General features: G+C 46.8%; 3 protein-coding genes across 9 annotated transcripts in view; 2 read left to right on the forward strand and 1 right to left on the reverse strand.

Moving 5' to 3' along the window:
* LOC108087212 (chromatin modification-related protein eaf-1) overlaps window positions 1-15,907 on the forward strand; it is a 31,213-nt gene extending 15,306 nt beyond the window's left edge. For 3 of the 7 annotated variants that reach the window (XM_017184481.2, XM_017184482.2, XM_017184480.2), the window contains 6 exons: window positions 5,925-6,333; window positions 9,944-12,372; window positions 12,433-12,526; window positions 12,586-12,963; window positions 13,250-13,679; window positions 14,507-15,907. In XM_017184481.2, coding sequence (XP_017039970.1) covers window positions 5,925-6,333; window positions 9,944-12,372; window positions 12,433-12,526; window positions 12,586-12,963; window positions 13,250-13,679; window positions 14,507-15,017 — 4,251 coding nt within the window. In that variant the 3' untranslated portion in view covers window positions 15,018-15,907. The remainder of the gene's footprint in view (window positions 1-5,924; window positions 6,334-9,943; window positions 12,373-12,432; window positions 12,527-12,585; window positions 12,964-13,249; window positions 13,680-14,506) is intronic. The other 4 variants (XM_017184483.2, XM_017184484.2, XM_017184485.2 and 1 more) reach the window with 4 other exon arrangements.
* Window positions 15,732-16,932, reverse strand: LOC108087214 (serine protease snake-like). Its single transcript, XM_017184488.2, has 3 exons — window positions 16,824-16,932; window positions 16,590-16,770; window positions 15,732-16,522 (listed from the first exon to the last, which is right to left on the reverse strand). The coding sequence occupies exons 1-3, from the start codon at window positions 16,891-16,893 to the stop codon at window positions 15,934-15,936; spliced, it is 840 nt and encodes a 279-aa protein (XP_017039977.1). The 5' UTR covers window positions 16,894-16,932; the 3' UTR covers window positions 15,732-15,933.
* A 164-nt stretch (window positions 16,933-17,096) lies between these two features.
* On the forward strand, window positions 17,097-19,034 carry LOC108087373 (bromodomain-containing protein 3). The gene is made up of 2 exons (XM_017184715.1): window positions 17,097-17,194; window positions 17,267-19,034. Exon 2 carries the CDS (start codon window positions 17,304-17,306, stop codon window positions 18,891-18,893), a length of 1,590 nt encoding a protein of 529 aa, XP_017040204.1. The 5' UTR covers window positions 17,097-17,194; window positions 17,267-17,303; the 3' UTR covers window positions 18,894-19,034.
* Window positions 19,035-19,078: the final 44 nt, after the last annotated feature.

The raw sequence follows: 19,078 nt of genomic DNA on the forward strand, positions 1-19,078 counted from the left end.
TCGGTGTCACTCATTCATTCAGGGCTATCCCCGAACGCAGTTCAAGTCCTCAATCAACAGAGAGTTCCCGAGGAGAAGCGGAGACCCCGCGGAACCCAAAAACAGCACAACACATTGTTCCCAGTTCTCGAACGCCTGTTTCTGACGCACAGCGAAATGCAACCAGGCACGTCCATCATTCGGAGCACTTCCCCTCTAACCCCCCATCTACCCCCTTCGAAACCCTCTATTTTCCCGACAACTGCCGCTGCACTTTTCGGCCAATTTGCATTTATAAACATTTGCGAAGCGAGGCCACGGTTACGGATACATTTACGTTTACGGGGACTCCGGGGCGAGGGCACACTGTAAGCAGACAATTTAGCATATTCATGGAACAGCAACTAAAACAATTAGGCGGCAGGTGGCAGGTGGGATGGGATGGAATGGGATGGGTCTGTTGTTTCCACCGATTCGCGCCGCATCTTCATCCACATCCACATTCACAACTTGCTCTTATTCTTGTTTTTGCTTTTGTTCCTTTTGTTTTTTCGGGGGTAATTTGCACGTCACTTGAATGTGAGCAGGAAGACTTGACTTGTCTTGACTTGGCTCGATTCTAGTTGACTTCACCCCACATCTTCTTCTTCTTCTTCCTCTTTCGGCTGTCTGGGAGATTTTAGAACTTTTGGTGGCAAAAATTGAATTCCAGTCGCGCTGCCTTTCTCGCACTTCTCTTGTCCAGTCAGTCAGGCCTGGCGTTTTTATAGAAACTTCATTAGCCCAAATTAAATGTTGAGCGAGCACGGGGAGCAGACAGCGTGGCATTGCCAGGACCCAAAGTGCAGCAGGATGAGCGGGAAAGTGGGATCGGGGACAGGAGTGGCAGACAGGTCGAGAGCCTCGCCTCACTGAACCGCTGAAGAGTGGTTGCCGGGCAGCCCGCGAGTGCAGATGCATCCAGGTGGCCGACATTGGGTGCGCGAAACTTTCTGGACCGCAGCAATTGAAGGGGGATTGGCGGTATCAGGGAAAATTTGTCCATCTGACGACCACAGAAAATCGAGTTGCCAGTTAAATCCTTTAACTTGCCCAAAAAATAGTTACCTTTTTATAAATCGATACCAAAAAAGCACAGAGTATTGCGGATTCCTTTAATCTATATATTGAAAAATTTAACGTAAAAAATGAAAATATTTGAAAGCGGTTCTTTTCTCTAGAAGTTTCATTTAAAGTCAAGGGTTTTAAAGTTTTCTGTCGTGTTTATTTTTGTAAAGATACCAGAGCTGTTTAAATAAAGCCTTTATTACTATCCCAAACCATATTCGTTTTAAGCAAACAACATTGCCTACTTCTTGGCCATAAGTTTCCAATCGATTTAAGATTTTTAATTAAACTCTAAAATACTCCAGATATATGTTCAAAGTTCTCTTTCATCTAAGCATTTTATTCAATGTAGCCAGTATTTATCTCTATTTTGTGTGCTCTGAAATGCAGTGTCGCCTCGAATTGATTTAATTTCCGCTTAAAGCGAGTCCTGCCAACTGAAGCACTGAAGTATATACATACATTCTGTGTGGGTTCTTGCAAGGTTTCTGCTTTTCAATTTAGTTTAAATGTGCATCCTGCAGGCTGTCCTGCCGCTTGGCCCTCCACTTCCTGCTTTCCACTCCCTCCTGGCTGCTTTCTGTTTTGTTTTTTTTCTCGTCCTGAAACTAACCAGAGAATCGAACATTAACCAGAGAATTGCACGCGCGTCCTGCGACCGTTGAGCGATTTCCGTTGTGGGTTACGTCATGCACTCGCTGCGAAAAAGGGGGGAAAAGTGGGGAGTGGTGGGAGTGGGTGGGTGGACTGTTCTGACATGAAAATCTTGCAGTGCAGTCCTGCAGGACTTGGCAGTGTGTTGCGCCGGCTGACTGAGCGATTACTCATATCCGGCAGCGCGGCAAGTTCCTGTTGTGAGTGCGCGCACAATTGCCCGAAGGAGCACTCCTTCCTCCGTGTCCACGTTTCTGTGTTGTCCATGAAGTCCGAGCGCCGGCGGGCATGGAAAACCCTAGACATGACCAGCCACCCAGCCACCTAGCCACCACCGCCCCTCTCAGGGAAGGATTAAAGCTGTCGGCCGGCTGCCGCTCGACAGTCATTATGACGTTAATGAAAACCAACACCGAGCGAATGCACCTGTGCACTGCACGATTCGCACCTGCCCTCCGCTGGCCGCCAGCATAAGTCTCGCCCAGCTCGTTTGCATATTGCCTGGACACTCAGGGAAAGGCAGCTAGCCAGTCAGCCAGGCAGGACACCCAGCCAGGCAGGCAGTCCTGGAACCACCCTCATCCGGAACCGCCCCACAAAACGCTCCGTCTGCGTCTGTGTCTGTGCAACACACACACACACTCACACAGTTCGTTTTAATTTTCACAATTATGCATGCAAAAGTGCAATGTTTGTTGGTATTTCGATGGCATTTTGTTGCGTGTCACACAAACACACTGGCAATATAAGCCCAGTTAATACGTCAAAAATGCAAAATGCATGTTTCCCCAACATGGATTGGACACTTTTCGGTTTATGTAAATAATGCAAATATATATGTATATCATATATATATATATATGTATGAAAAGCGTATACGTATTTTCAATTATGTGGCCTAGCCGTATGGCAATTCGTTCATGTATGTAATGCCCTGTATTCATTAGTCGCACGCTTTGGTGGATTGGAGCAGAGTGGAGTGGAGTGGAATGGAGTGTCAACGCGTCGCCTCAACGCTTCGCTGGACTCGCTGGCGCTCCTGCTAATAACCATTTTGGTGGCCATTAAACTTGGTCAATGGGATATGCCCGGTTTGGGCCACAGTTGCTAAGAAAAGGGCACGTAATGATGGCTGGATGAATGTGGGTTTTTGAATGGATATGAAATGGAGATAAATGTCTGGATGTCATCAGATATTAAAGCATAAAATGGGATAAACTTCTATTAGAAATGATGTATAACCTACCAACTTTACTGAATGGTAAATACGTAAATTTATTGAAACACGAATAGCATGAATAATAATTCTTTGGCAAGTGAAATAAATCTGGTAAATGAAGACAACTGCTATCTTAATTTAACTGCACTTAAAGTAAGGGACAGTTTTATCGTAGAAGTGCGTAGTAAATTGATTGATTGCATGTAACGAGTAATCAAATGGTCGTTTATCATGTTTGTGTTGCAACTGAAGTTGCAGCCAGTTGGTGCTGCCGCTGTCAACAACAGAAGCACAGCAGCAGAAACACCAGCACAGGCACAGCTTTTGCTTAATTATTTTTCCATTAAATGCCAATTAAATTTGGATATTATGTTTGAAACTCGCATCGAATTTTCAGGGCAGCGAGACACGACCACCAAAAGAGGATGGACGGGCTTCGTCCGTTGCCAGAGCAACGTTTGATTGCAGTTGCATTTGCGCTGCTTTTTTTTGTTTTTACCATTTTATTATGTGTACATAATTTGTGAGGCAGACGGAGATAGAAGGGGGTTCGGGATTGGTAGGAGATGGGGTTATAGAACAGCAGCCCCACCGGCAGACGACCCAGTTGGCAATTGCAAAATGTTCTACATCCATTTGTTTGTTTGTTTGCTTTCTCTATGCGAAGAGTCGAGTTGGGGCGAGAGGCGGATGAGCCCGGGTTGTCCGGGGGATGAGCTGCGGTTTTATTGCATTTCAAAAGTTGAAATTATGTTTGCTTTTTGCGGCAAGGCGGACGCCGCCGCCGAATGCCGACTACCGACTGCCGACTGCCGACTTGCCTTTTGACTAAGTGGCAAGCAAAGCTGCAACAAAACAGCACTTGAAGTTGCCTTTGTGGCAATAGAAGCACAAGTTGCAGTCAAAAGCCCCAGACATTGCTGCTGCTGCAGCAGCAAAATGGAATTGGCGAGTGGACTCCACTGGATTGCTGGATTGCTGGACTGCTGCTCCGAGTTGAGTTGCCTGTCCTCTAATGGATTTGTTTTGCCAAGCGGGGCGTGGTCAATTAATAAACTTTGCCTGTACTTCTGTGCTTACACCATGAATAAATTGGCTTTAGCTTATTGAATTAATAAACTTTCGTTGAATTTACGCGTAGTGTAAATTGACTTTTGAAGAGCCTTTCGTAGTAGTTAATCTTTTACTTCAATCAAGTAATTTTGCGGGGAAATGCCCTCCAGAGGTTCACGTTTCATTATCCCCTGCTTACTCGCCAATGATTCGCTTAATTTCAACACTTGAACTCACAGAACTTCTGCTCCCCATCCCTTGGGCTTTTCCACCATCATCGGGTTACTTTGGGCCACTTTATTGCCTTCTCCAATTGCTCCTCTTCCTTTGGCTCCTGCTATAAAAAAGCCAACGGGGCAGTGAAACATTTTAATGTTTAATAACCAACTTTGGTCTGTGGAATGTTCACTTAAAGCAGCAGAAGCCACTGGCGGATCCTAAAAGGTCCGTTCCGAGTGTTTTGTACAAATTGCTGACCCAAAATGGTTGCGACACGTTTCCAGCGCTTTGCTGGCCAATGAAGCAATTGCCGGCCACTGATTGAAATGGCAAAAAGTGCACGGTCCCAAAAGGGTCGTCCATCATCATCGCCATCGCCAGCGCCTAAACCCCTCGACTCCTCCTCCTCCTCATCCGGTTAGTCGTCATGGTTCATAAAGGCGGATGAGGATGAGAATGATGATGAGGATGGGGAGATGAAGATGGAGATGAGTCCATTGGCGGGGGAGGCCTGCAAATCGAAACCTTTGCCGGCGATTCATTTGCATAAATTCCATGCGCACCTGCTGCCAAAAAGGTGGAGAATTCTAGGGGAATGGGTAAAGGGGAAGGGGTAAGGGGAAGGGGGGTGGAATGCGGTTGTCATGGCAACTTTTGCCAGTCTTTTGATCTGCCCAACTCGATAATGATGAATGCGATGCATTTGATTGGATTACATGTGTACTCGGCCGGGGCTTCGTTGGATATTCATTTACGAAATGCTAATTGGACGCTGACTAAGCCCCGGGCCAAGGTCATATTCCGTATTCCTAAGTAATCATCCCGATGTTTTCACTCAGCCCATCGATAATTTGCACAAAAGGGGGTTGGCATGTTGTGGAAATAATTTAAATAATGATGCCGAAATTTGATTTTGTTCTGCGGTGAAGGTATGCTACTACGTACGTACGCTTACTCAATTACAGAGAATCCTTTTAGGCGTGATAATCTGTTGAAATTACTTGTAATAGGTTTTAAATTAATAATCAACTTAAATGGCTTAAGCATCTGTCGTGATTTAATTAATTACAAACTAAGAGAAAAGATTGTAGTTCAAGTCGCTTAGTTAATGTCAGTAAAATAACAAGTTTGATTAAATTTTATTTGGTAAAAATACATTTTGGAGTTTGAATGCAACACTATAATTTTTAATGAAAATTGTGTAATTTTAAAAGGTTTTTTATGCTTTTGTTTAAGTTTAAATTAAGAGTAACAATGAAGATTACCCCGAGAACACCGCCTAATTGAAGGGTATAGGAAAGTTAACCCCAAATGGCGCCGCAGGCGCTTATCTAATTTTTAACGAATGCTACTCACGTTTTTCATGCAAATTAATGGCGCACACCCATCGCGCATTGGTATTTGTGCGGGTTCGAATACGTACATGCCCCATCTTAGTTGATGTGTATTTAGAGTGGACCTTTGTGTGCGCTGTTTGGCATTCTAAGCGCGCTGATTAAATTTTCGATTTCATATTTGACAGCGAGCGTGGTCGACGGTCGACGTTTGTCGTGGTTTGCGGTTTCACTGGGGGCTCAATGGGTGGCTCTGCGGTTGCCGCCATCGACGATTCTGTCGAGTGGCGGCGACTAATTTGATTGTTGCATACCATTTACACTAATTATGCCAATTTGTTGCCTTATGCTAATTGCAGGTGCCCAACATGCCGCTCAAGTTGCCAACGGAGGCGCCAACGTCGATGCCAACACCTTGCCTCCATCAGCGGCGATTTCTTGAATCTCAGCAGCTTCAGTTGCCACAGCAACCGCAGCAGCAGCACCAGCAGCAATCACAATTGCAGCAGCAACATCTTCAACAGCAACAACAACAACAACAACAACAGGCTGTCAAAGATGCTGTATCTGTAGCTGTATCCGTATCTGGGGCAGCAGCTGTCAGCGATGTGTTCTCCACGCTGATGACATCGACAACAAGAACGGCGACAACAGCAACGGCAACGGCAACGGCGACACCAACAGCAGCAACATCGACGCCAGCAGCAGCAACATCAGCGGCAACAGCCCAGGCGGCAACAACCACCACACATGAATTGGCCAACAAAGGTGAGTGGTAACACAACCTATACAAGTACAAAACAATTTAAGTACGAGGACAATACGAGTAAGTAAGCCCTGTATAATCCAAAGATAAGCGGAAACCGTATTAAGGGCTGCATTTAGTCGGGGTTGTCAACAGGGAAGGTTTTATCCGCCGCTTCAGATAGGTTTGGAAATAAAGGAAGATTCATTTTTTATAATAAGTCAAAAGCCATGCAATCTGAAAAAAAAATATAAAGAGAGTACAAGCAAACATCTTCCTAATGAGTAAAACGCCTTTCTTTTCAACATAAAGCAAATGCCTTTTTTCCGACTATTTGCCATTTCATTTGCGAGCTCTAGGAATGAAGGACGTTTCCCTTATTTATCGGCGCCATGGCAACCCTGGCTGTCAAAGCTCCCCTGCGGGTGAACATTTGCAGCGCTCAAAAGTATGCTATGGAAAAATGTGATGCCTGCATTTTTGCGCAACTGCAAAAATAGAAATGGAGAGAGAGCAAAAAAAAAAACAGAAAAAAGTAAAAACGACGACAACCACTGACGACGAAGGATGCACTGCTGTTGGTAATGGTAGTGGTGAAGGGGAAAGTGGGGAAAGGGGAGGGGTAAGGATATAGCCGGAGGTGAGGTCAGGCCAAAAGGAAAACTAGTGTAGATACGTGCGAAAAGTGCAGGCTGGGCCAAGGAAAATCCTAAGCAAAGCAAAAGCAAAGCCATGCCAAAATGGAGCACAGCAGGAACTGCACACAAACACCCAGCCACAAACATTCACATTTCTCTGCACGCACACACAAGCACTCACACACACACTCACACAGTTGGGGTCAACTGAATGGCTTTAAGGATTATACAGAGGAGAAGCTTTCAAGTCAAGTGATAAGAGGATTTTATAATTTCTATAATTCTTATAGAGGGTCCTAAAACATTTTGTATTTAGTTTTGGAGTAGTAAGGTTTTTCTTTTAATAAAAAATTTATTTTCGTATGGCTTTTAATTTATTGAACAACTTTAGTAAATTTTTTAAATAGTTGCAACCCTTCTAATTAGAAATGTAAAGTTTAATTGACTTGATCCTAATCCCATGTAGTACAACAAGTTCTATTATCTTGTCCACACCTGTAGACACACACACACAAATAAACGAATCGTATGTGTGGCTTGGCAAACAGATGCAGTGGAAAAGGTGCTCGATGTTGACTGTGGCTGCTGCCAAGTGAAAAACGATGCCTAGACAATGATAAAGTGAAACTGCACACAGCGAGGAAGCTGTGAAGCTGGCGAGTGGGAGACACAGATAGATATGCACCAGGATGCGAATCCTGAGGTGGGGAGTTCAAGGAGAGCAAAAAAGGATAAAATCGCAAGGCGAGCGAGCGAGCAAACAAAACACAGCGAAGGCAACGAGTTCAACAAGCTTAAAACAGCGTAGTATATGGCAGGTTTTTTTTAAGGGGGAAGTGGGAGATTTGGTTTGGGTTTGGGGTTTGGGGTTTGGGTTGTTTGAACATTGGCAGGAAGTGCATTTCGGAGATGCTTTCCACCCGTTTGTCGTCCGTTTGCCTCTCCCATTCCCCAACAGCTCCTCTTCCTGCTCCACGAATCTTCAGCTTGGTTTGATTTTGTCTTTTGTGTGACCGGTCAAAGGAAGTTAACGCGTCTCAACACAAAAACCCAAAGCGTTAGTCAAAGACATTTCCCACCCACACGAACTGTTTGGGGTTTCCCCATTCCGGATTTTCCCCAACCAACAGCTGCAGGCGCTTTAAGTCGACCAAAAGCAGCATGATAAATAAATGTTATGTTTATTAAAGACCCCCGACTGCTGGGAAACATTTACACTTGAGAGCGCCTCCAGCGGTTTGGACAGCTCCAATTGGGGAATGGAGAATGGTTGGTTCTCCGATGGGTTGAGTTTTGGATACAGCAACAGATCCTTGAAGGTGACACAAGGAGCAAGGAGAGAAAAGTGCAAAAGTTGAGCGCTGATTTCTGTGACTCAGGAAGCCAATTAGCAAGATATACAAAACTTTTCCCACTGAAAATTTCATTTTGCATTCGAGGTTGCTTCTGTTTGGCGTTGGTGGTGTGGATTAAAAATGTTGCTTATTTGGTTACCTTTTGTGGTACCCAATTATAAGGTTAAATATTCGGGATTATATTAGCTATGGGACCTTGTTTATTTGTTAACTACATAATCAAAACATTTCTCTACTTATGAACATAAAATTACGATTGGCTGCATAGTTATATATAATATAAGCATAGTATTGCAAGTTCCGTTCGGTTTTTTAAGCCCCACTGCATTTTAGTGAGGGTATAAGTATTCCGTTGCGTTGCCCGCCAAATATTTGTATTGGAATCCCTTTGCAATCATCCGGGAAGCACTTGCACAAACTTTTATTCTATTGACACCGCACCAATTCAGCATCCGCACTTTCCCCGGCGGACCTTTCCCCTCTTTTTCCCCGCTTATCTGAAAACTGCCGCAGGCTGTCAGAGTTTTTGAAAGGGTTTTTCTTCCAGCAATTCAAAGCAATTTGATTTCCATTTGAGATATTTGCTCGCCGAGTGCAAGGAAAAAGGAAAACAACTGCAAAACTGTTGCCAATTTTGAGGAGGAAAAAGGAAAAGGGTTTCGCAGCTCGCACATTCATTTGGCCAACCATTCAGGGATATAAAGTAGGCGTGGCAGGGGGCGGTTGGGCGCAAAAGGACAAGGGAGACAGTTCAGCAGTTGGGCAAACATTTGGCAAACATTGTTAAAAACTTTAAAATGAAAAGGTTAATTGAAACAAAAGGGACTTGATGGCAAAAGTTTAACCGAGCGCGTCCACTGTGTACCGCCTACCGCCCACCGGCCACGCCCCCCCAGCAATTTTCGCAACACCACCCTGTCTTCCTCTTCCCCGCCGGCAGTCAGGAGAAAACCACTTGCAATCCTCCGGCGGGTTGAAAGTCCAATCAGCGTCGCATTAAAAACCCCGCACAAAGCAAAACTTTTCCACGATTTAGAAATTTTCGCGAGCCATCGCAGATAATTTTTTGAGTGGTTGGTTGGGTGGAGGTGTATATGTATAAGGCGGTGCTATGGAGGTGGTGCCAAAGTTGGTCATTCGGCGGTTTGTGTGGGTGTGGCAAGTATTTGCTAAAAACGGTTGAAACAAAAATCTAAAAATCTATGCCCTTGCTAAATGAATTTAAATTTTCTGTGGCTTGCTCGCTTTTTTTGTGTAGCTATTTGTTTTTATTTTATGAGGTATGCATCCCTTTTTTTGGGTAAAGCTTTTTAATTATAAGTCTGCCATTATATGCTTACGCTTGAAAACCAGAGACTGACTTTGCCCCACCTAAAACCTCGTTTTTTTCTTGTTCGAAGCACCCGCCGCACGTTTGTGTGTTCTGATTTTGGGATTCCGTTTGCTCCCCCTATCCCTCCCTTTTTTACCCCACTGAGCAGAGAGTTTAGAGGACCCTTTGTGGGTGGGTGGTGTTCCGTTTGGGGGAGGACACGTTGCGGGCACTTTAAGGACGCGACGCGCTTTGCATAACCAACCGAACAAAGGATGTCTTGACCTTTCACTGACTTTGCCTTTTCAATTTGTTGCTCCATTTGCAGACGCTGATTGCCACAAATACGGCAATAACAAATTACCTGCCTCGGTCCGGTCCACCAGCACGACCACGCCCACTCCCGCTACGCCTCCTCTGCCGCTGCCGCTTTCAAGTGCGATGCCAACTAGTCAAGCATTAGCATTGGGCGGAGTTCCAGTTGGCGGCGTCCCCAAGCGTCCAGCACCGGGACATGTGATAAAGCAGCCAGCCAACGCTCTGGCGCCACCAAATGTTGCAGGTGGAGTCATCCAGCAGCAGCAGCAGCAACAACAACAGCAGCAGCAGCAACCACACCCCAACTTCAAGGACGATCCCGCTGGTTACTTGCAACAGCAAACAGCTTTGCTGCACACAACTTTGGGAGTTGGTTTGGATGGATCCAAAGCGGTGGCGGGAACTTCCACGGCGAGATCTCTGCCCCAAGAGCCCATTGTGCACAGCTCACAGCAACACCAACAGCAGCAGCAGCAGCAGCTTCAACAGCAGCAACTTCAACAGCAGCAACTTCAACAGCAGCAACATCTACAGCAGCAACAGCAGCAAAACCAACAGCAACATTTGCAGCAATTGCAGCGGCAGAAGATGCGTCGTCTCTCGCTCTTTGGGAAATGGGAAGCGGATCCATCACCTACCACAAATTCCCAACCTGCAAATGGAGCACGAACCCTTCAAGTGGACACGGCAGCCTTTGCACGACCCCAGAAACCCCAGATCACCAGCTTAACCATGGTGCCAGCTCCCCAGGAATCCCCCGTATCGAGTAGTGCAGCCGAAGTGCTGGAAAAGCGACCCGAGCAAGTGGGTGCCATATCCACCAGTCACGAGAGTCCACGGCAGAGCGTTTCCTCTCCCACGGATTCCGTTGATTCGGCCAAGAGCACGCCCTCCGCTTCCCCGAAGCCCCAGATGCACGTGCAGTTGCAACCGCAATTGCTGCAGATGCGCACGCAGCCACAAGCTAATCTTCCAGCTCCGGCGGCTGTGTCCTTGCCCTCGCATGTTCGCGTGATGCGCCAGCAGCAGGCGCAGATCATTCCCGGCCAGCGATTGCCGGTGGCCAGCAGCAGTGGCGCCATGGCCACGATGACCAGGAGCTTAGCTGCCAGTTCCTCGGCGGGAGGAAGTACGATAACGGGCAGACCGGTGACCACCACGTTGACCAACTCGAATCCCACGGTGGCGCAGCTGCAGACGATGGCAAATGCAATGGGAGGAGCAGGTGGTGGCGGCCAGTTGATAATGACATCCTCGGGTCAGCTACTGGTTATACCAACCGCCAATAAGCAAACCCCGCAGCATCATCGTACCGCTCAACCCGGTCAGGGTGTGATTATCCAACAACAGCAGCCAGCGGAATTGCATCCTCAACCAGGAGGAGGTTACATCGTGAGTCAACCCTCGCCAGTTGCCTCGGCCAGCTCGAGCAGCAGCAGCAGCACTGTGATCTTGAACTCCGGAGGAGCCAAGTTGCTGCACCACCAAATCATCACTTCGCAGGCGGGTCAAATAAATCAAGCAACGGCTGGAGCGGCAGCAAATCAACCGCAAACTGTGCTGCTGAACACATTGCCCAACGGAGGCTACATCGTGCAGCAGCAACAGCAGTCGCAGACGACGCAGCAGGCGGAGCAGATCCTGGCCATGCCGCAACCGCCGCCAGCGCAGACGCTCATCATCAGTTCGCCGGACAACAAGAGGAGAGCGCGGAAGCGCAAGAGTTCCATATGCCATACGCCGCCGCCGAGTGGCTCGCCTGCCAAGACCATATCGCCACAGATCTCACCCAGCATACCGAGCCAGGCGCCCGCTCTGCTGCAGCAGCAGTTCCAACTCAGTCCGGGCATCCAGGGCATTGTGGTCAACAAACCGAATCCCCCGCAGGCGCAGCAGACGCAGCAGCTTCTGTTGCAGAACGGACAGATCCTGCAGCAGGTGAATCTGATTGGACAGCAGCTCCTCATGCCCGCTGGCTTGGTGATGGGTCCGGACGCCACGCTGCTGCAGATCCAGAACATGCCCACCACCAGTCTGATGACGCCGCAGGGTCCCGTGATGCTGCGCACTCCCTCGCCGCAGAGCAAGCCATCCTTCATCTCGCCGAGCGCCGGTGGTCAGCAGTACTTGGTGGGCGCCAATGGCCAGCTAAGTCCCATCGGGCAGATATACTCCACTCCGATGGGTCTGGTGATGCCCACGGGTCAGCAGGGAGGTGCCTCCTTTGTCCAGGCGAGTCCCACGACCACCACCATCCAGATCCAGCAGCAGCCTGCCCCGCAGCCGACGCAGATTAGTTTGCAGCCAACGCAGGCCACCTACATCACGGAGTCAGCCATCAATCGCCAGGGAACGGCGGCCAGTCCACCGGACACCACCACCTGCAGTCCGCGGAGTCCGGAGCGACCTCCCAGCCATCGAAGCAGTGGCAGCGATATGGTTAGTTATGATTATTACCAATTAAATCTTGAATTTCCCTAATCCATGTGGTTTTTTTAGGTGCAATGTGTGTCCAGTTCTGAACCGGATGCAGCTGTTTCTCCCCAAAGCGCCGAGAGTCGACAGTCGCCCTCTTCCACGGACTGTGAGAGAAGTAAGTAGATTGTCTTACCTTCCAGAATTTGCTAATTCAATTATCTTGTCCCCAAATAGCCATTTGCAACACCAATCTGTTCACCCAGCCAAGTGGCATCTACAAGCATTCAGAGCCCAAAATCCGTCGCATTCACATCACCTCGCAGACGAACGCCACGGAGAATGGAATCAGTTTGACGCAGGGACAAGGTATGCGCCTCGCCACATCTAACAACACCAACTCCACATCCGCATCCGCATCCATGTCCATAACCTCGTCATCGGCGGCACCACTAACAACCACTGCGATGGCGGCGGGTCAGCGGCACTTTGTGCAACGCCAGCAGGCCATGCAGCATCAGCAGCAGCAGCATCACCACACTGCCAACATCTCCAACAGCCATCCCTCCAACACCTTCCTCCACAGCCACAAAATAGTTAATGTCGACTACCAGGGTAAGGACCCACCATCGCTGACCAGCACTAACTGCATCCACCACACGCTAACCCATCACTACAACCACCACTACCACTACAACCACAAGAAAACCAACCATTTGGCCACTGCATGATCGCCTCCAGCACCTCTGCACCTTTGTTTTTTTGTTTAGTTATGTAATTTCTGCCCTGCTCTGTGTTTTTTGTAATCCGCTGGTGCTGGGACCACCTCTCTGCCCTCCGAGTAACAAAAAAGCCATAGTCTCCTAGTCTCTCTATGAGTGTGTGTGTGTGCCTTTCGTAGAGTCGCCCACCACCACGCAGCAGCTTTCCACCACTCCGATCCCCAATCTGGATGCATCACCACCACCACCACCCACCGTTGAGAAGGCAACGTCGGCGGTCAGGACGCCAACGAAACGTTCGCGGCGACCGCAAAGAGGGGCGGCACGTGCCACGCCCTCGGTTTCCAATCGGTTCCTGTTGCTGCCGCCGCGATCCTTCGCCATCGGGGAACTGATCTGGGGTCCGGCACGGGGGCATCCCGCCTGGCCAGGGAAGATCGTCAAGATGCCCGACGGAGTGTGCACGCCGTCGCAGCAGTTCGACCACGTGTGGGTTCAGTGGTTCGGCGGCGGCGGGCGGTCCACCTCCGAACTGATTCCGGTCAACTCGCTGCAGAGTCTCTCCGAGGGTCTGGAAGCACATCACAAGGCCCAGAAGGACACCAGAAAGTGAGCATCGATCAAGGGACGGGGGAAATGTCTAGGGAAAAGATCAGAGGGGGGATACTAAATAAATTAATTTAAACAAGCAGACAGAGATTTCAGGAACTTCGGCTATAGGTGAACACCAGACCAGCAGTATAGAGCTATAGCTATAATTTTAATAGTTTTTCCTTTTATGATTTTAAAATGTATTTACATTTATTTCCTTTGATATTATTTCAATACATTCATTCGTATTTTTGTAGTTTATTTTCGCAGAAACCCATAATAACTTTTTCTTGTTTTTGCCCTATATTTAAGTAATGTTTTGCAAACATATTTTTTATAGATTTGTAGTTTATTGCAAATTAAGCCCCATTGGCAACTACGTAGATTATTTTTGTATTAAATCAATTATTTATAGCCACGTTAGTAGTTTGTTTTTGCAGACTTTTTTAAGCTCTAGAAGCGTTAACTCGTAATTTGATTATGTAGTTTATGTTTGCAGCCTTTTTAGCTATATCTTGATAATTGGTATTATTAGCTTTGCAATTTAGCGATAAATTGGCATTCAAATGCATTATTATTATGTTTTACATTTTGACTTTTAATTTGCTAATTAATATTCTTGTTTCTTTTTTTAAAATGCGCTGAACCAAATCCAAAAATTAAACCCTGCCCTGCCAACCCCAACGTGTGTGTATAACTCTGTGTGTGTATGCATAATCATCATCATCATCATGACCAACAACAACCCCACTCAAAAAAAAAAAAAAAAACCATAAAAAAAAAATTAAACCCGAACCCAACCAAAAACTCAACCACATACACACACCCACCATGCGACCACAAAGGAGCCGCAAACTGAACTCGCAACTCGAGCGGGCCATACAAGAAGCAATGACTGAGTTGGATAACATTTCAGCCTCCTCGACACCCGCAGCCACATCCTCATCCCCATCAGCATCAGCAGCAGCAGTAGCAACTGCGACTAGTGCTGTTCCGGCATCAGGAGCGTCAGTAATTGGCGGACAACAGCCATATCAGCAGCAGCAGCAGCATCAGCCGCAACAGCAGCAGTCGCCCTCTTCAACGAACAACAAAATAAATGGACTCGCGCGGAGCAAGCGCCAGGCGAACAGCAACACAAGTGGGGCCAGCATGGTGCTGACCACCAGCACGGCGGCCACGTTGAGTGGCCTCTTCAATCAGCAGCGAGCGAAGCCCATACGCATTGCTCCGGCTCCTCCCATGGCCACAACGACTATGCAAGCAACTGGAGCTGGAGCTGGAGGAGCACCACTGGCCTCGGCTGGCAATGTGAACACTCTGGCCCGTTCCGAGATCCTGAAGCTTGCCAAATGACCAGCGCTACCGTCGACCTTGTCGTCGACAGTCGGCACAGCCAACTACACGCTCGTCATCGGGCACAAGTAGTAAAGCAGGAGGAGCAAGTGGAGCCAGTGGAGCAGTACAGCTAACCCATATGCGATACCAGTATAGAGTTTAGTGTTAGTTAGATGTCAGATGTCAGGCGACAGCCACAGCCACTGCTTTGGAGTTTGTTGTTTTCTATTAACCCAACCCCGGACTCTCTTCCCGACTTACCGACTTAGTTGCGTCGCTGGGCGGCGCGCGCCACACTTTCGAAATAGACAATAAAACAAGAATGAAGATGTTAATGGAAATCAAGTTACAAAGAAGAGTTCTAACCATAAGCGATAGGTTTTTGCTTCTTAGACAGAGCGCTGCGGCGCAATTATTTGCGTTGTTTTGTATATAGTAAACACCCCAAGCTACAGATGTTAGTATTAAGTATTTATTTATTGCATATAGATCCTTGGTTTCTATAGGTTTTGTTTTCGTTGCAATTTGTAGACCTAACCATTATTTTTATAAATAGATAAGTTGAAAACCGAGTAAAGATCAAGCGGTTGCTTGTGCAAGCAATTAACATCAAATCAAAAGCAGATATTGATTTTCACCTAATGCGTATGCCCAAAATGTTTTTAAAAACTCTAGATGAACAAATTATTTATGTCAAACACAAAGCCCTGAGTAAGCGAAGAATGAGAGAAATTATATTTATAAATTGTTATTATTTATTTAGTTGAAACTATTGTAAAATTATAATTGTAAAACAAAATACAAGAAACGAAATCACACTTAGCGGAACCACACAAAGCAAATAAAAATTTAAAACCGGAGAACTAAATGATTGCTTTGTTATATTTTTTTTAAATCCCTTGATAGTTTGTGTTTTGAGTGCTACTTATTTTCGTTACATTTTGGCTAACTCCGCTTTAATCCAATCCCGGAAAAAGTGAACCCTTGTATACAGGCTGGGAAAGTCCGGAGTATCGCAGGCAATGCCGACAGAAGTGATTCCCATGACTGTGAAATTGCAACCATTTCCGGAGAGCGAAATCAGTAGAGGACCACCGGAGTCTCCATTGCAGGTATCCTCATGCTCCCGGGATCCGACGCACAACTGGGACTCTGCGTTATATCCCTTGGGCAAATCCTCGTTGGATTCTATTGTCTGACGACAAGACTGGCCAAAGTTTTGCAGCTGCACCTCCATCAGCTCCTGGGAGGGCTCGAATTTGTTGTACTTCGTTTGACCCCATCCAATGGCGGTGAAGTATTCAACCTGGCTTCCATCGTTTAAGGGCAGGCAGGCGGGCAGCTTATAGTTACTGAAGGTTACTTTTCTAACCAATCGAACTAGTCCAATGTCGTTATATAGAACGGGGAACTGGAAATTGGGATGGGTCTTTAGTTCGAGAACTTCAAAGTCCTCAGGCTCGGCATCGTCCTTGTCGCTATCGAAAACTAGCTCTCCCAATCGAACAACATTGACTGTGCCACTATAGCAATAAAAACTTATTATATAAATATATTCATATAAATATATTTATTAGTATCAGTACTTACACTTCGGAATAAAAACAGTGAGCAGCCGTTAAAACCACAGATTGGCTTATCAAAGTGCCTCCACAAAACCATTTGGTTTCGTTCTGAGCAGGAATATGATGACCAAGACGAGCCGCCATCCGAAATTTTTGAGGACGAGCTGGCTTGCCACCAACTACTACGGACGACCTACGTATTCTACCTAAAATATATAATATATAGCCTTATAATTATTTCAATATCAAGTAGGCTTACCTTGGTTATCAGACATTTCGATAGAGCTGAACTCCCAAAGGAGAAGCATTAGCAAAACCCACTTCCTCATTTTACGTGTTCCAAAGTGCAACTAAATCGAGAGACTGAATAAAAAGATGTGCTTTTTTTAATACACGTTCTTGTTATCAGTCTATGTCTAAATAAAAAAACAAGTTCCAGGCTGATTTATTAATATTTGCTTATTTATGAATAGCTTCTACCTGCTTAGCTAATTCAATATACCCAAGCGTTAATCGATTTCACAAAGAGTCTAATGTCAGAGAGCTTAACTCAATGATGTTAATCAGAAAGTTTAGTATACTCCGGGATTCCGAGCTGAACGGAGCTGAGAATTGTCGGATATACAAAAAGTAAGAGGTTGACGTGCTTTAATTTGATTGCTTGCAATGCTAATCAAACGATTAATGCTTTGCTTTAAGCAGATATTTAGATCTGCTTAGCTGAGCAAACAAAGTGTATATGGATAAGTGGAAATTGGAGATGCCCAAGCCTCCACCGCGCAATGAGCCGGATCTGCAGCCGGTGAACGGAATCGTCCAACCGCCTGTCATTCCACCTCCGAATCGACCGGGCCGCAGGACCAATGTGCTGGAGGACCTCAAGTCCGTGCTGAACTGCCTTTGGAGGAGTCGCTGGGCGTATCACTTCCGGCATCCCGTCGATTCGGTGACCCTGGGTGTGCCCGATTATCACACGATGATCAAGCGCCCCATGGACTTGAGTACGATCAAGAAGCGATTGCAGAACAACTACTATTGGCAGGCCAAGGAGGCACTGGAGGACTTCGAGCTGATCTTCAGCAACTGCATGCTCTACAACCTGGAGGGCACACCGGTTCGTCAGGCGGGCAAGGAGCTGAGGAACGCCTACCACGCTCGACTGGCCTCCATTGACATGACCAAGGAGGAGGAGCTGAAGCCCAAGCCGGAGAAGCGCAAGCGAAGGGCTCCCGACACTCGGGACAATTCCCCGGCTCGAACAGTAGTCCCTCCGAGTCATCATCCTGTGGAATATCCTGTTGGTCGGCCTTCCAGACACTGTCCAAAACCCATTCCCGGTGTCACTCTACTGTCAGCGCCTTTTCCAAGACTTTTGCCCCCCGGTTTCATACCTTTTATGCCCGGCTCCCTGTCCAATCCGTTGACATCAATGTATCCGATTCCCTTTAAAAATTCCTGGCAGATATCCCCAGAAATAGGGGGAAATACTGTACAGGTGGAATCGGAAACCAAGGATACTCCACCATATTCCTTGAAGCCAATTGTGCTGCCACCTCCGTTGACTACTGCTCCACTTGAACCGATCCTCATGCCTTTGCCAAAGAAGCCAACTCTGCCACCAGTGCCACCGTCGCCGCCACCACCACCATCACCTCCACCACCGCCTCCACCACCACCAAAACTCAAACCTCCTGTAATCTGTTACAAGTCTTTGGACCGTTTGATTGAAAAGAGCCACTGCGACCATCTTTTAAAGTCGATGGTGAAACGGAAACGCAGACAGTTCACCTGGGCCTTCAATCGTGCCGATTACTGGCGCAGATACTCCCAGGATTCGGACTACGACCACGATGCCGAGGAAAAGCTGGACTGGAAGGTGCTGCAGGATCGCTTGGACTCCGATATCTTCGTGAACTTCGATGGTTTCGTGGTGTCGGTGCGGAAAATGTTCCAGAATGCGTTGCGCTGCTTTCCGGACGATGGATTGGTGAAGGCATCGGTAAAGAAGTCCAACGAGATCTTCGAAAGAAGACTGCCCAAGTACAGGGAACTAATAGCCAGTGCCAAAGAAAAGGCCAGAGAAGTGTTGGCCACTAAAAAGATTGAGTTGAATGCGGTTGAAAATTTAAATGATAAGGATACCAATGAAGTTAATAAGCCTGAAATCAGTTCGGAATCCAATTTAGAAGTTGCTTGCAAAACGGAACCAATGACAGAAAAACTCGAGACGAGTGACCGACTTATCGAATCTCCCAAATCGGAAAGTAATCAAATCAACAATGAAAGCAACGACCTAGGAAAAGAATTAGATATTTTATCTGTCGTGTAGTGGAGTGTAAGGAGTAATGGAGTGCAGTCTCTGCAACTGAGTTATTAATGGTTAATTTATGTTATAATAATTTGTGATATGTTCTTGATAACTGATTTAACAACTACTTTACAAACAATATATAACACTTTTAAACTGAAACGGTCGAGCACTTGTGGCGCCTCCTGGTGGAAGTTTTTTAAACC

Source organism: Drosophila ficusphila, unplaced genomic scaffold, assembly GCF_018152265.1.
Source record: "Drosophila ficusphila isolate 14025-0441.05 unplaced genomic scaffold, ASM1815226v1 contig_791, whole genome shotgun sequence".
Taxonomy (NCBI): domain Eukaryota; kingdom Metazoa; phylum Arthropoda; class Insecta; order Diptera; family Drosophilidae; genus Drosophila; species Drosophila ficusphila.